This window comes from Thamnophis elegans, chromosome 15, assembly GCF_009769535.1.
Source record: "Thamnophis elegans isolate rThaEle1 chromosome 15, rThaEle1.pri, whole genome shotgun sequence".
NCBI classification, from domain to species: Eukaryota; Metazoa; Chordata; class Lepidosauria; order Squamata; family Colubridae; genus Thamnophis; species Thamnophis elegans.
In genome coordinates, this window is record NC_045555.1 from 191,604 (window position 1) to 205,078 (window position 13,475).

At 64.6% G+C, this 13,475-nt stretch overlaps 2 protein-coding genes across 3 annotated transcripts; one reads left to right on the forward strand and one right to left on the reverse strand.

The window, feature by feature from the left end:
• Positions 1-2: 2 nt before the first annotated feature.
• Positions 3-9,397, forward strand: DNAJC16 (DnaJ heat shock protein family (Hsp40) member C16). 2 transcript variants are annotated; one of them, XM_032231621.1, is made up of 15 exons: positions 3-100; positions 1,097-1,298; positions 1,994-2,060; positions 2,186-2,537; positions 2,752-2,936; positions 3,437-3,541; positions 3,821-3,979; positions 4,638-4,768; positions 5,076-5,259; positions 5,568-5,750; positions 6,003-6,079; positions 6,433-6,513; positions 6,630-6,728; positions 6,846-7,013; positions 7,156-9,397. In XM_032231621.1, the coding sequence occupies exons 2-15, from the start codon at positions 1,132-1,134 to the stop codon at positions 7,532-7,534; spliced, it is 2,337 nt and encodes a 778-aa protein (XP_032087512.1). In that variant the 5' UTR covers positions 3-100; positions 1,097-1,131; the 3' UTR covers positions 7,535-9,397. The 2 variants fall into 2 exon arrangements, with proteins under 2 accessions (XP_032087512.1, XP_032087513.1); XM_032231622.1 differs by having other exon boundaries at positions 14-100; positions 1,101-1,298.
• AGMAT (agmatinase) lies at positions 9,366-12,957 on the reverse strand. The gene is made up of 7 exons (XM_032231628.1): positions 12,508-12,957; positions 11,380-11,582; positions 11,196-11,244; positions 10,876-11,071; positions 10,441-10,620; positions 10,252-10,336; positions 9,366-10,023 (listed from the first exon to the last, which is right to left on the reverse strand). The coding sequence occupies exons 1-7, from the start codon at positions 12,870-12,872 to the stop codon at positions 9,920-9,922; spliced, it is 1,182 nt and encodes a 393-aa protein (XP_032087519.1). The 5' UTR covers positions 12,873-12,957; the 3' UTR covers positions 9,366-9,919.
• Between the last annotated feature and the right edge of the window lie 518 nt (positions 12,958-13,475).

The window sequence follows — 13,475 nt, forward strand, 5'->3', positions numbered from 1 at the left end:
GGCTGACCCCACGCCGGAAGTCAGCGCCGCCTGCGCCGTCTCTATGGTGACGAGGCCGCCGAGCCGGAAGTGGGGACCGGGCAGACAGGAGGAGCCCGGGGTGAGTATTGCGGGCGCCCTTCGCCCCCCCCCTCCTTTCCCCCGGGTGGGGGGGGGGCGCAACATCGCCTTGTCGCCTAGCCCGGGGGGGGGGAATGGAGGAGGGGGAAGCGGTAGCCCCTCGCCCAGCGCCAGGCTGTGGAAGGAGCCGCCCAGGATCGGGCCCTGCTGGGAAGGGGCCGATGGATGGGGGGGGGGGAGGCAAACTGCGCGTGCGCGTCAAGGGCCCCCAGGGCATCCTACCCCCCCCCCCAAGAGGGAGGAGGAGAGTTGAGGGTCCCTCGTTGCCCCCCCCCCCACCTGATGGAGGCCACAAAGCAACCTGAGCGCCCCCCCCCCTCCTCCAAAAGGGGCTCCTGGAAGCAGAAGCAGCCCCGGAAGACCCTCCCTGGGTGGAGGCAGAAGAAAGGCCCGGGAGGCCTCAGCCTGCGGAGGACGCGATGCCCCTGCCAGCTGGGCAAGGAAGGCGGCACGGAGACCCTCCAAGCAGAGCCCTCGGAAGGGTTGGCAGGGGGGGCAGCAGGGGGGCCCAGGCCTGGCGGGTGAGACGCCCGAGAAGCCTCCTTCGGCCTCCTCCGGCATCCGGCCCCTCCAGCTGCTGCTGAGCCAGGGAAGCCAGAAGGGCCGCTGGGCGTCTGGGTCAAAGCGCCTCGTCTCTTTGGCCTCCTCCCTACAAAACGGCCCCAGGGGCTGCGAGGGCGAATTTCCCCAGCTGAACCCGGGCTGAACGTTTCCGTCCAGGAGCCTCTTTCTAAATAATAGCTCCTGCCCGTCCCTCTGGCGCTGCTCCCCCGGATGGCACCGTCTGCTGTGCTGCAAAATATCAGCCTTCCTTTGGGGTTGTTAGAAAGAACTCGAGCGACAGCGGCAGGAATTAAATCCTGTCCACATAAACAAGAGGGAGAGAAATGCGGTTTGCCTTCCCGGGTTGTGACGGGGCGCCTGCTTGATCTGGGGGGGTCCCACTGCAGCCCCTGACGTCTCTCCTCGTCCCCAGGAAGGCTCCCGGCCAGATTCCCTGCAGGAAAGGCGATGGAGATGAAACGGCTCAGCCTCTCCCTGGTGCTCGTCCTCTTCCTCGTCCTGGCCTTGCAGATCTTGTCAGCCATCGATTTTGACCCGTATCGGATCCTGGGCGTCAGCAGGACTGCGAGCCAGGCGGACATTAAAAAAGCCTACAAGAAACTCGCCCGGGAGTGGTTAGTAGATCCAGTTCAGAGTAACCCGATTCTGATGAGGATTAAAGTGATTTGTAGCCAAACTACTCGCCTGACAAATTGGGGTTTTCGGTGCTTCTGCTCCGACCAATTCCTAGTCACAGGAAAATAGGCGAGCCATTAAAAGCACCTTCGGATGCTTAATGGCTCATTAAAACGCCAATGAGTTCCTGTAGCTCTTTTTTGTTGTTTCTTTGATTGTTCATTTGCTTTGCTAGAGACATTTTTAGATTGCTAGCTGTGTCTTCCTCTTGAAATGATATACCAGCAGTAAATTAGCAACAGCACTTAGCCTCATATACTGCTTTGTGGTACTTTTACAGCCCTCTCTAAGAGGTTTACAATGTCAGCAGTACTTGCATATTCCCCCCCCCCCAAAAAAAAACACCAATCTGGTTCCTCACTTTACCGACCTCAGAAGGACAGAAGACTGAGTCAACCTGGAGCCGGTCAGGATCGAACTCCTGGCTGTGTGCAGAGTCATCCTGCAATACCACACTCTAACCATTGCACCACGAGGGCTCAAAGTTGCCTAACTATAAATAACAGTCAACTAAAGATGGCCAGATTTAAAGCAGAGCCCTCCCCCACGCGCCCCCCCCCCCCGTGCATAACCCTGTGAAGCTGTCAGTCCTTGAGGTGCTGCGGCTGATTTCCTCCTTCCCTCGGCCTTCCAGGCATCCGGACAAGAACAAAGACCCAGGAGCGGAAGACAGGTTTATACAAATCAGCAAAGCCTACGAGGTACGGAGGCCACACACTGTGGGTGCAGATGTGCAGCACGAGAGGGACAGCTGCAGGGGGCTGGGGGATGGGGAAGGCCGGTCGGGAGGAAAAGGGGGGACGAGAGACCGGCTCTTCCCGCGCAGATCCTGTCCAACGAGGAGAAGCGGTTGAATTTTGACCGTTACGGCGACGTGGGCGAGAACCAGGGCTTCCCGCACCAGCAGCAGCAGCAGCAGGCGTCGCACCGCCACGCACATCCCTTCCACGAGAGCTTCTACTTCGACGAGTCCTTCTTCCACTTCCCCTTCAACTCCGAGCGCCACCAGGACTCCCTGGACGAGAAGTACCTGCTCCACTTCTCCCACTACGTCAACGAGGTCGTCCCCGAGAGCTTCCGGAAGCCTTACCTCATCAAGGTCACCTCCGACTGGTGCTTCAGCTGCATCCACATCGAGCCCGTCTGGAAGGAGGTGGTGCAGGAGCTGGAGGCGCTGGGTGAGCCTGGGGGCGGAGGGAGGGGAGGGGCAGCAGGTGAAGCTGAGAGTCAGAGGCCGGGTGTTGCTTTGGGGGACGGAGATCCCCCTCGGCCTCCGAAAAGGCTGGTCTGGGGGATTGGGGGGGGAGGCCTCCTGAGCAGGGGGGGCCTAGAGCTCTCCCGGGACCCTGTGCTGCTTCCCCATTGAGGGCTTTGTCCTCCCCCCCCCGCCAGGTGTGGGGATCGGTGTCATCCATGCGGGCTACGAACGGCGCCTGGCCCAGCACCTTGGAGCGCACAGCACCCCGTCCATCCTGGGCCTGATCAACGGGAAGGTCACCTTCTTCCACAACGCGGTCGTCCGGGAGAACCTCCGGCAGTTTGTGGAGAGCCTGCTCCCTGGGGCGCTGGTGGAGAAGGTGGGCAGCGGCTCTCGGGTGCTTTCGGACCCCCCCTCTCCACAGACCCCCCCCCTCGGTTCCCAGGAAGGAGCCCGATGGACGGGGAGGGGCCCAAAGACCGGTGGTTCTCAGCCTGTGGTCCCTGGGGGGGGGACGACTCACAGTGGATCTAGGGGGTCACAGTAGGTCTGGGGGGGTCCAGAGTGAAAAACGGTATTTCAAGGGGGCTCTGTGGTGGTGAAGAAAAACTCGTTGGCTTAAACGTTTGCTCTTTGCTTTCTGCTGAGGGGTGGGGGAGGGAGAGGAGTAAGGGGCTGAGGGGACGGGGTGGGAGGGGGGCTGCCAAGGGTCCTCCCTGCTCAGAGGCTCAAGGGCCCCTTGTCAAACCCAAGGGAGCTGAGAAACACCTTTGGAAAATGCCCCCCCCCCGCTCCCACCCATCAGTATCCAGGGCTCCGTGGCCCCCTTTCAGCTGGCAGTGGGGGGTTCTGACTGCCCCCTCCCCCTCCCCCCTGCAGATAACAGACAAGAACTACGTCCGGTTCCTGTCCAACGGGAAGAAGGAGAACAAGCCGCACATCCTGCTCTTCGACCACCTGCCCCTGACGCCCCTCCTCTACAAGGTCGGTCTCCCAAACGCCGGCCCTTTTGGGGGGGGAGCCCCTTTTGGGGCCGGGGGGGGGAGGAGGAGCCCATCCTCCCAGGCCTGGCAGTCCCCAGCCGAGTTCAGGAGGGCGTCTCTTCTTGAGCCACCAAAGGGCCATGGAGAAGTCGTGGGGGGGGAGCATGGGGGGGGGGCCTTCATTGGTGGTGGTCCTGAGCAGCTGATCCTCCCCCCTCCGCTGGCTGGGGCATGTGGGGGGTGTCCGGGGGGCTCTGCCCTGACTGCCCTCCCCTTCCAGCTGGCGGCCTTCGCGTACAGAGACTACCTCTCCTTCGGCTACGTCTACGTGGGGCTCCAGGGCACCGAGCAGCTTTCCCGGCAATACAACATCAACGTCTACACGCCCACCATGATGGTCTTCAAGGAGCAGATCGAGAAGCCGGCCGACGTCATCCAGGTGGGCCCCACGGGACCCCCAGCACAGGCCCAGCCCCTTTGGGGCCCCTCTCCCTGGGGGCCTCCGGGGGCCCCGGCCTCTCTCCAAAGGGGGGAAGTCCGGATGTTTCGGAAACCAGCAGCCTCTGGTTATTTGTGTGGTGGGGGAGAGAAGGTGGAGAAAGAGGCCTCGGGGCAGGAGGCCCCCTGTGGGGCAGGCAGTGATGGAGAAAACCCAGGGGGAAGGCGAGGCTTTCAAAGGGGGGGGGGGTCAGTCTTGGCCTTTCCCTTCTCAGAAGGTTGCGCCCATCATTCCCGTTGCGAAGCCAGGAAGTGGCCGAGTGAGTTTTGCCCCGTCCTCCGTCCTCTCTTGCCACGGTTGTTAAGTGAATCATCGCAGTTGTTAAGTTAGTCACACGGACACGGGAAGGGAATCCCCCACTGGCTCTGCCGGCCGGAAGGTCCCAAAAGGGGATCGTGAGACTCTGGGACACGGCGACCATCATAAATGTGAGTCGGTTGCCAAGCGTCCGGATTCTGACCACGGGGGGATTCCGTGATGGCCGTAAGTGTGAAAAAAGGACCCTCTGGGTCCCTTTCTTCAGCAACGTTGTAAATTTGAGTGGTCGCTAAGTGAGCAGTTGTAAGCGGAGGACTCCCTCCCCTCCCCACTCCCGCAGGCCCGCCAGATGAGGAAGCAGCTGATGGACGACTTCCTGTCCCAGAACAAATTCCTCCAGGCCTCCCGCCTGACCAGCCAGCGGCTCTTCCAGGAGTTGTGTCCCGTGAAGAAGTCCCACCGGCAGCACAAGTGAGTGTCCCTCCCCCCCTCCATCCAGCCCCTGAAGGGGGACTCGGACTCCCAGCATCCCCAGCGGTGGCCAAGCAGGTGACCACGCCCCCCACCCCCGAGAGGGCTGGTCCCAGGCAGATGGGCTCTGGAGTCCAGGCCCTCGTGGAGGGCCACCGACTATGGATCAGCCTTGGTGGCGGGCACAGCAGAGCCCGGAGTCCTGGGTGGGGGGGCTCAGACAGGGCCTGGGTGGTCTTCTGCCAAGGGGCCAGTCCTCATGCTTCCCTGGGATGCTGCCCCCTTCCCTCCCCTTGTGCCGGTGCAGGTACTGCGTGGTGCTGGCCACGGGCGAGGGGGAGAAGTACGCGGAGGGCTACGAGGCCTTCCTGGCCTTCGCGGTGGCCAACACCAAGGAGACCCTGCGCTTCGTCCACATCTACGGCGACAACCAGCCGGACTTTGTCCGCACTCTGCTCCAGGGGGACGCCTGGCTCCAGGCCAAGTCGGCTGTGAGTGTCCCTTCCCCCCTCTGCACTCCCCCTGGGGGAGCAAAAGCAGCACCCAGGTGGCCCCCGCTTGCATGGCGTTGGGGAAGGGGCGTGTGTCTGAGGTGGGGGGGCGTCTCTGCATTGCTGGGGGGGGCGGCAGTGGGTCTCCCCATTCTTGGGAGACATCCGTGAGGCCTCCCAGCCAGCCTGAAGGAAGCCTTTGAGGGCCCTGGAGCTACTCTTCCCCGTTGGAGATGCCGGAGGGGCAGGAGCTCCGATGCCCACTGGAGGGGGTGCCCTGACCCCCCCCTCGGACTCCCCTTCCGCAGGTGCTGATCCTGGAGAGACGTACCAACAGTGGGCAGGTGGTCTACAGGGCCCTGGAGGAGCCCTGGACGGGCACGGAGGAGGCCGCCTTCACCCTGCTGGACTTCCTGGACCAGCTGAGGATGGACGCCACCTTCCTCTCTGCCCAAGCTGTCCTGGCGGACCTGACGGACGAGCTGGCGCCTGTAAGCCCTCGGGGGCAAAGGGGGGCACCCCAGGGGTCAGCAGGGGGAGGAATGTGGGTCTCTCCCCTGGAGAATCCTCCCCAGTCCAAAGGCTGAGGGGCTTTCATTTCGGGTGGGGGAGGCCCCTGGGCTAGGCTGCCTGTCTGGCTGATGGTCCGGCCGCCAGGGACTGACCCGGCCCCTCTGGGGGCTGCCCCCCTGCCCGTCCTCCAGCCCTCTCGGTTGACCCTCCGTGGCTCCTCTCTGTGGCAGATTTTCTTCCTCCGGTGGGCCTACTCGGCCGTGGACTACGCCGTGGACTGCTGGGAGAGCCTCTTCCGCAGCAACTGGTGCGTGTTCCAGAGGGCCCCCCCCCACGTCATCTGGGCTTCCAAAGCCCATAAGTCCCTGCTGCCCTCAGTTGGTGAATTTTGATAGAAAATAGAAAGCCCCCCCCCCCCCCAATTCAGTCCTGCTGTCCCAAGAAAAGGGAAAGTCCCAGGCCCCCCTGCGCCCGCTCACCATCTGGGGGCTGGGAACTCACTTAGCAGTAGACTGGGGTACCCCCCCCAACAGGTAGAAGCCCCCGTGTGACCCAGACAGGCCCCTCGGGTCTCCCACCCTTAAAATCATGCCAGCCACCTTGTCTGGCCCTGGGGGGGTGGGGCTCTTTTTCATCCGTGCGCCCGTCTCTCTCCTCCAGGCGGGAGATGATGCCTTTGCTGTCCCTCATCTTCTCCGCGCTCTTCATCCTCTTCGGGACAGTGATCGTGCAGGCCTTCAGGTGAGACCCCCCCCAGTCGCCTGGGTCCATTTTTAGGGGGGGGAGGGAGGTTGGGGGGGCTGTCAGAGGATTCCGGAGCCCCTGCGCCACGATCCCCGCTTTCTCTCCTCTTCCAGCGATTCGAGTGAGGAGAGGGATTTGCCTCCCGCCAAAAAGGAGGAGCCTCCCGCCAAGAGCAGCGAGAGGAACGACATGAGCTTCCCCAAAGAGGACAGGTGTGTCTGTGGGTCGGGGCCCCCTGCTGCCCCTCCCCCAACATCTGTGGAGGCTCCTTCCCCTCTGATTTCCCCCCCCCCCCCGGTGTGATGACCGCCCGCCGCGTCTCCTTGCAGGATTCCCAAAAAGTTCTCGGTGAAAGTGACGGAGCTGACGGACATCACCTACACCAGCAACCTGGTGCGCCTGAGGCCCGGCCACATCAACGTGGTCCTCGTCCTCTCCAGCGCCACCAAGACCCCCCTGCTGCAGAGGTTCGCCCAGGAGGTCTTCACCTTCACCGGGTGAGCCCCCACAGGACGGGCAGGGGAGGGGGCACTGCCTCATTCCGGGCCCTGGCAGGCAGGCAGGCAGGCAGGCAGAGGGCTTGCCGGATCTTCTTGATGACCTCCCCTGACCCCCTTCTCCTCTCCCCCCCCCCCCCAGGAGCAGCTGCCTGCACTTCTCCTTCCTGTGCCTGGAGAAGCACCGGGAGTGGCTGGAGGACGTGCTGGAGTTTGCGCAGGACGCCGCCCCCATCCCCAACCAGTACGACAAGCACTTCCTGGAGCGCGACTACGCCGGCTACGTCCTGGCCCTCAACGGCCACAAGAAGTACTTCTGCCTCTTCCGGCCGCCGCAGCCCGAGGAGGGACACTGCGAGGACGAGGCGGCCGACCCGGCGGAGGCGTGGGGCAGGCCCTCTGCCTCGGGCGGCCCGCGGAGCGTGAAGGGCAAGCTGCAGCGGCTGTCCTTCTGGATGGAGCGGCTGCTGGAGGGCTCCCTGCAGAGATTCTACCTCCCCTCCTGGCCGGCCCTGGACTGAGACCCCCATCAAAGTCCCCCCAGGACGGCCCAGAGGCGGCTGGGTTACTCGGAAGGAGGGCCCCACCCACCCCCCGGAGCCTCTGGGGGGCCCCATAGACTCTGTAGCGTTTAGATGACCTCTTCTAGGCCCGGTGAGTTAGAAACCGCCTCCTTGCACTCGGGGCCGCCTGACCAGGAAGGAAGGGGCTACCTGGCCCCAAAGAGCCCGGACTCTCTCAGGGGAGCCTGGGGGGAGGGTCTGCCTCTGCCTCCCCCTCCCCCTTCCCCAGCCTTCGGAGGGCCTGCAGGAGCCGCTGCTGCTGTCCGGACCCTTGGCCCACGGATTCTTACGGCTGCTGCTCCTCCGAAGATGGGCTTTGTGGTCTCTGCAGACCCTCCACTGGTGGCTCCTCCAGGCCCGGCCTCCCCCTGCATGCCCCGGGCCTGTCCCCCCCCCCCCTCTGCCCTCCCTCTAGCCGCTTCTGCCTGGTCGGCTCTTCCCTGGCAGGGGGGGCTCCCCTTGATTGGATGACAGGACCGGCCACCTAATTGGGGGGTGGGAAGGGGGTGCTTGCAAGCCCCACCCCGCTCTCCAGTCGGGGGGGGGGGGAGCTGCAGAATGACCCCAGCCGGGTCCCCCAAGGAGACCCAGGGGCCCTTCTCCTCCTCCTTCCTTCCGCCTCCTCCATGGCCGTCTAGTCCAGAGCCATTAGCCGGCTGCTCTGCCCCTTTGTGCCCCCCCCCCTCCACGGGGAGAGGCTGGAGGGTCCTGGATCTTGTGCCAGTTGGGCAGTGGCCCAGGGAGAGGGGGGGTTCGGGGGTCTCTCTTGTCCGCCAGGCTCCTCGTGGCTCCAGCCGCCCCCCCTTCCTTCGGTTGCTTTTGTTTACAATGTTGTGCAGCTGCCTCTTTCCTCCTTGGCCCCCCCTTCCTTCTGGGGAGGGGGCAGAGCCCGTGTCTCTCTTGGGGAGGGGGCTCCTCTCTGTCCTTTGAGTTGACGTCTCTGTGTCTAGATAGATTGCCTGGATCAGATGGGGGTGGGGTGGGGGGAGGAGCCGATGGGAGCTCCGCCCTTCCTTCAGGTGCTTTCTCCAGGCAGGGGGGCCTTTCACAATCCCCCCCCACACACACACACACAAGCGGCTGCGGGGGGGGGGGTCCTTTATGGTGGGGAAACTGAGGGAAAGGGGGGGGCACCCTTGCATGCCTTGTCTGTGGCCTCCCAGCTGCCACCATCCTCTGCCTTAGGCTGCCCCAAAGGGACCGGCTGGAGGGGAAGCGGGCACAGAGCTGGCTTTGGGGGGGGGGGGAGTCCCCTATTCCCCCCCCCCCGTGAAGGGAGGGACTGATTTAAGGGGGGGGGTCTTTGCGTGGAAAGCAGCAGGTGGGAACAGGTGCCTTTAGGACGGGAGGGGTGGAGGGGGGGCCTTTAGTGGGCAAGAGGGCTGACCTGGGCACTCAGACGGATGGTGCCAAAGCATCTCCCTTGCCAAGCGATGGCGAATGTGACTCTGATGTAGCGGGGGCCCCCTCCCCCCTCCCTCCCCCCAAGTGGCCTGCAGCCTTCAGTTGCCCCCCCCCCTGCGTTGCCTCCCGTCTGCTGAAGGGGAGGACCCCCCCCCCCAAAAGAGACGCTGCCATCCGGGCAGGGGAGTCGCTTGGAGGGATGGCCATGAGTTTTGCACTTTTGATAGGGGGGGGGAGGGAAGGGGGGATGTCAGGTAATAATTTATTGCTCCTCTTTCCTCCCCCCCTTGCCCCTCCCCCCTTTCCGGGTACCTGTGAACAAGCCCCACCTTCAACGGGGGGGGGGGGTGTTGCTTGGCTTGAAGACTCAAAATCAGTTTGAAGCTGAAATAAACTTATTTTAATGTCTGGCCACAAGACGGTGCAGCCTCACTTGGGGGGGGGAGGTGAGCGTGGGGGGGGGGTTTCCCCTGGGCCCCACCATGAGACCGGAAGCAGAGGCACCCGGGGGGAGGGGAGGGGGCTGCCTGATTCTCCAGGGAAATGGCATCACCAAGCAAGCTTTGCACTGGTGGGGGGGGCTTCATGGAGGGGGCTGCTTCCCCCAAGATGTGGGGGGGGGGCGGCTGGGAGGGAGGGCTGGTGGGTGGAAAGTGGGCCCCAGCTCAGCTTCCTTGGCCCCTGCGTGCTCAGATGGGCTCTGCTAAGGGGCAGCTGGTTCTCTTCCAGAGATCTGGGTTCCAATCTTCCTCGCAATGCTTCGTGAGAGGTGGGGAGGGTGAGGTGGGGGGGGATTCTGCTGATGCTGCCGGATGAGTCTTCAGTCTCTTCTCCTGCCACTCCCCCCTGCAGCCATGAGGACTAGCTGCTTTCCGTTCCAAAAACAGGAAGGGAGACATGGCAAAGCCGGGGGTCCAGAGAGAGGGGGCCCCCTCCCTTCTATTCACGTGGCGTGGAGGGGGCCTTGTGGGGGTCCCTCTTCACCCCAGGGAGGGCGCAGAGCATTTCGAAGAGCAGGTTGGCACCAAGGAGTCCCGTGTTGCCTGTCGGGCAAAGAGCAGAAGGCGCTTCGTTCATCTGGGGGGGGGGGGGCTGCGCACCTCTCGGCCCTCCCCCTCCCACAACCAAGTTTCCTCTGCCCAGCCTCAGCCTCCCGCTCTGTGGAATGGGTGGGAGCAGCAGGGCCCTCCGGAAGGCTGCCAGGGCTCGGGAGGGGCAGCTCTGGACGTCCGAGGAGGGGAAGCGGGACCCTCCCCCCCCAGCCTCCTTACCGGACTGATCGTACACGGGGGCCACTTCCACCAGGTCCCCCCCTACGATGCGCAGTCCTTGGCAGCCTCGGAGGATCTCCAGGGCCTGCGGGGAAGCCGGAATGAGGAGGGGGGCAGGCCACCCGCACAGCTCGGGACAACAGGGGAGGGGTCTTGGGGCGGGGACCCACACTAGAGCGTCCGGCTCACCTGGGCCGGGGTGAGACCCGCCGTCTCGGGGGTCCCCGTGCCGGGAGCGAAGGCCGGGTCCAGCGCGTCGATGTCGAAGCTGATGTAGAGGGGCCGGTCGCCCACTTGCTCCCTCACCTCGGCCATCAGGGGGGCCAGCGACTTCATCCAGCAGTCCTCGGCCAGCACCACCCGGAAGCCCTGGGGAGGGGGGGGAGGGGGGGGCATCTATTGGCCGGGAGGGCACGGGGGTGTCCGCTAAAAAAGGGGAGCTCCTCCCAGCCCCAGGGATCATCTGCTCCCCAAAAGTCCCAGTCAATTTAAAGGGAGCTTTGCAGCTGGACGGGGGCTGCCTTCAGGGACCCTTCCCCTATAGGTCACCCCCTCCCCTCCACCAGCTTCTGCTGCTGCAGGAATCTGGGTCAGCTGGAAGGGATCCCCCAGGGGAAGGCTCACCTGATCCCAGGAAAACCTATAGGGATCCGGAGAGAAGGAGGAGCCCCGGATCCCGATCTGAAAGACCCTCTGGCAGTCCAGCAGCCCCTCCTCCACGGAGCGCCTGAAAGGGCTTCCGTGGTAGATGCGCTCCCCCAGCGCTTGCTCAGAGGTGTCGGTGTGGGCGTCCACGTGGATGAGGGCCACGGGGCCGTGCCTGCGGGGGGAGCAGGAGGGCCGGTCAGGGAACCTGCCAAGCGAGGGAGACGGCCCGGGGGGGGGGATTCTGGCTGCTAGCCCTGACCTCCCCCCCACCCCACCCGGTTCTGCTCCGGACTCACTTTTCTGCCACGGCCTGCAGGATGGGGTAGGTGATGGTGTGGTCTCCGCCTGCAAGAACCAAGAATGGAGCCCGTGACCGGCAGCCCCTTCCCTCCCTCCCTCCCTCCCCTTTCCCCAGGGCAGGAACCTCTGGAACTGCCCACCACTGCACGGAGGGGGGAACGAACGGAGCCCTCTGCTCACCCAGCGTGAGGGGGATGCAGCCCCCGGCCACGATCCCCCGGAAGGCTTCCCGGATCCTCCTGCAGCTGTCCTTCAGGTCGAAGAGGTTGACGTTGACGTCCCCCAGGTCGGCCACCTGGAGCGAGTGGTAGGGGGCGGCCCCCGTGGACGGGTTGTAATGGCGAACCAAGATGGACTCTGCCCGCAGGTGGCTTGGGCCGAACCTGGAGGGGGAGCGGCTTGCTTGGCGACCCCCCAAAAGCCAAGAATCGCCCCCCCCCTCGGCCTCCAAGGACCCCAGGAACAGGGCCAGGCTGCCCACCTGCGCTCAAGAGCAGAGGAGCTTTGGGCCTTGGGGGGATCAGGCCCTCCGGCCCCCCCTGCTCCAGCAGCCTTTGCAGGAAGGATGGGGAGGCTGCTGGGCCTCCGGGCTTTGCCCACCACGACCCAGGGAGAAAGGCGGCCCTATAGATGCCCCTCCTGGCTGTTATAGTGGGACACTTGCAAGGGCCTCCGTGGGCCCCCCGGGGTGGCCTCTGCCCCAGTCCGAGAGATCCGGGGTGCCAATTCTGCTGCCCCTCCGAAGCGCCTGGATGGAGCCCCCTGGGACAAGGCAGGGCGGGAGGCTCAGAGGGGAGCTGGCTGGACTCAGGGGCTCAAGTCAGAGAGAGGGGGGGGCAACCTCGGCCATCCCCCAAATGGAACCCACCTCTGTGGCCAAGACAGCAGTGCTGGGCCAGCCCTCCCTCCACGGGGCCCCTCTGAGCCAGCCGGCCTATGGCCCCAGGGGTCATCCTGGCCGGAGATCATTTGGGGATTGAGAAATCCTGGTGCCCCTGTACGAACCTCCATGGTTTTTCTCCTCCTTCCTCAACTCCGTGGGGGCCCCTTTGGGCCTGGCGCCCTGAGCAGCTGCTTAGTCTAATATACCACTGGGGGGGGGGGAGGTTGAGCAGGGATCGGGGGGGGGCACTTGACCCACAGGAAAGGGGGCCAGCAAAACGATCGAAGAAGCGAGGCTGCTGAACTCAGCCCAACACATTTCCATTTGATGTAGGTTTTTTCCTGCCGGAAGGCCCCCCCCCCCCCCCCAGTCCTGGGACTGCCGGATGGGTCTCCCCCCTCCCCCCGCAGGAACAGCCCCCTTACCTGGCCCCGGGACGGTGGGTGGTGCCGATGTCCAGAGGGACGCCTACAAAGGCCGCATCCAGCCCTTCGGCCGAATCCCGCATGGGCAGCTTGAACATGGAGCGGACGCCCACCGGCCGGGCTACCTCTTCAGCGCTGGGGGGCAGGCTGGGCGCAGAGCCTGAGGCCCGGCGAGGGCAGGGCAGCTTCCTGGCCAGGGGACCCTGCAGGAAAGGACCCCCGGGAGGGCTGCAGCCGATGGGCCGGGGGAGGGCCGGGGGGCCCTGGCTGCAGCAGAAGGAGCGCACGGCTGGTGCCCTGCGTGGGACGCCCAGGAGCCAGGCCCGGAGGACGCCTTGGCCCCCGCCAGCCAAGAGACCAGCCATGTCGCCACTCGGCCGGTGCGGCTGATAAGAGCCTCGGCAGCTGCCTGGGAGAAGTGCCAACCGGTCCCTCCCTCCCTCCCTCCCTCAGCAGCCAAAGGGCAGGAGTCGTGCCTCCTTCCAGCCACCGGGCAGGGAAATATAGCCGCCCAGGCCTGGCACGGGGCCAACCAGGGGGCCCTTTGGATGCCCATCAAGTCCTCCTCCTCCTTCGGCCACCGGGCATTTTGAAAAGCCGGTTTAAAGAACCGGTTTAAAGAGAAGCGACGCATCCGGAGCTCATGGCCCTCCGAGGTCTAATTTGAGAGGGTCACCCAGGGTCACTTCCTCACCCGCAGGGAGCTCTCCCAGAAACAGCCCCTGGTTTGTCCCCCCCCCCTTCCCCCCCCCCACAAAAAAGTGGCCCTCTGAGGGCAGAAGACGAGGCAGATTCAGGGCCTGGAGAGGAACCGAATGTGGATTTGAGCTGGTTCAAACAAACGTCCCTTCTGCTCTGCCTGGAAAAGGCGCTGCCACTCCCCAGGCGCACCCAGGCGCTCTCCCCCCCCCCACCAGGGTGGGTGCCCCCTCCACAGAAGAGACCTGCCTGACAAGGGGGGGGGGCTT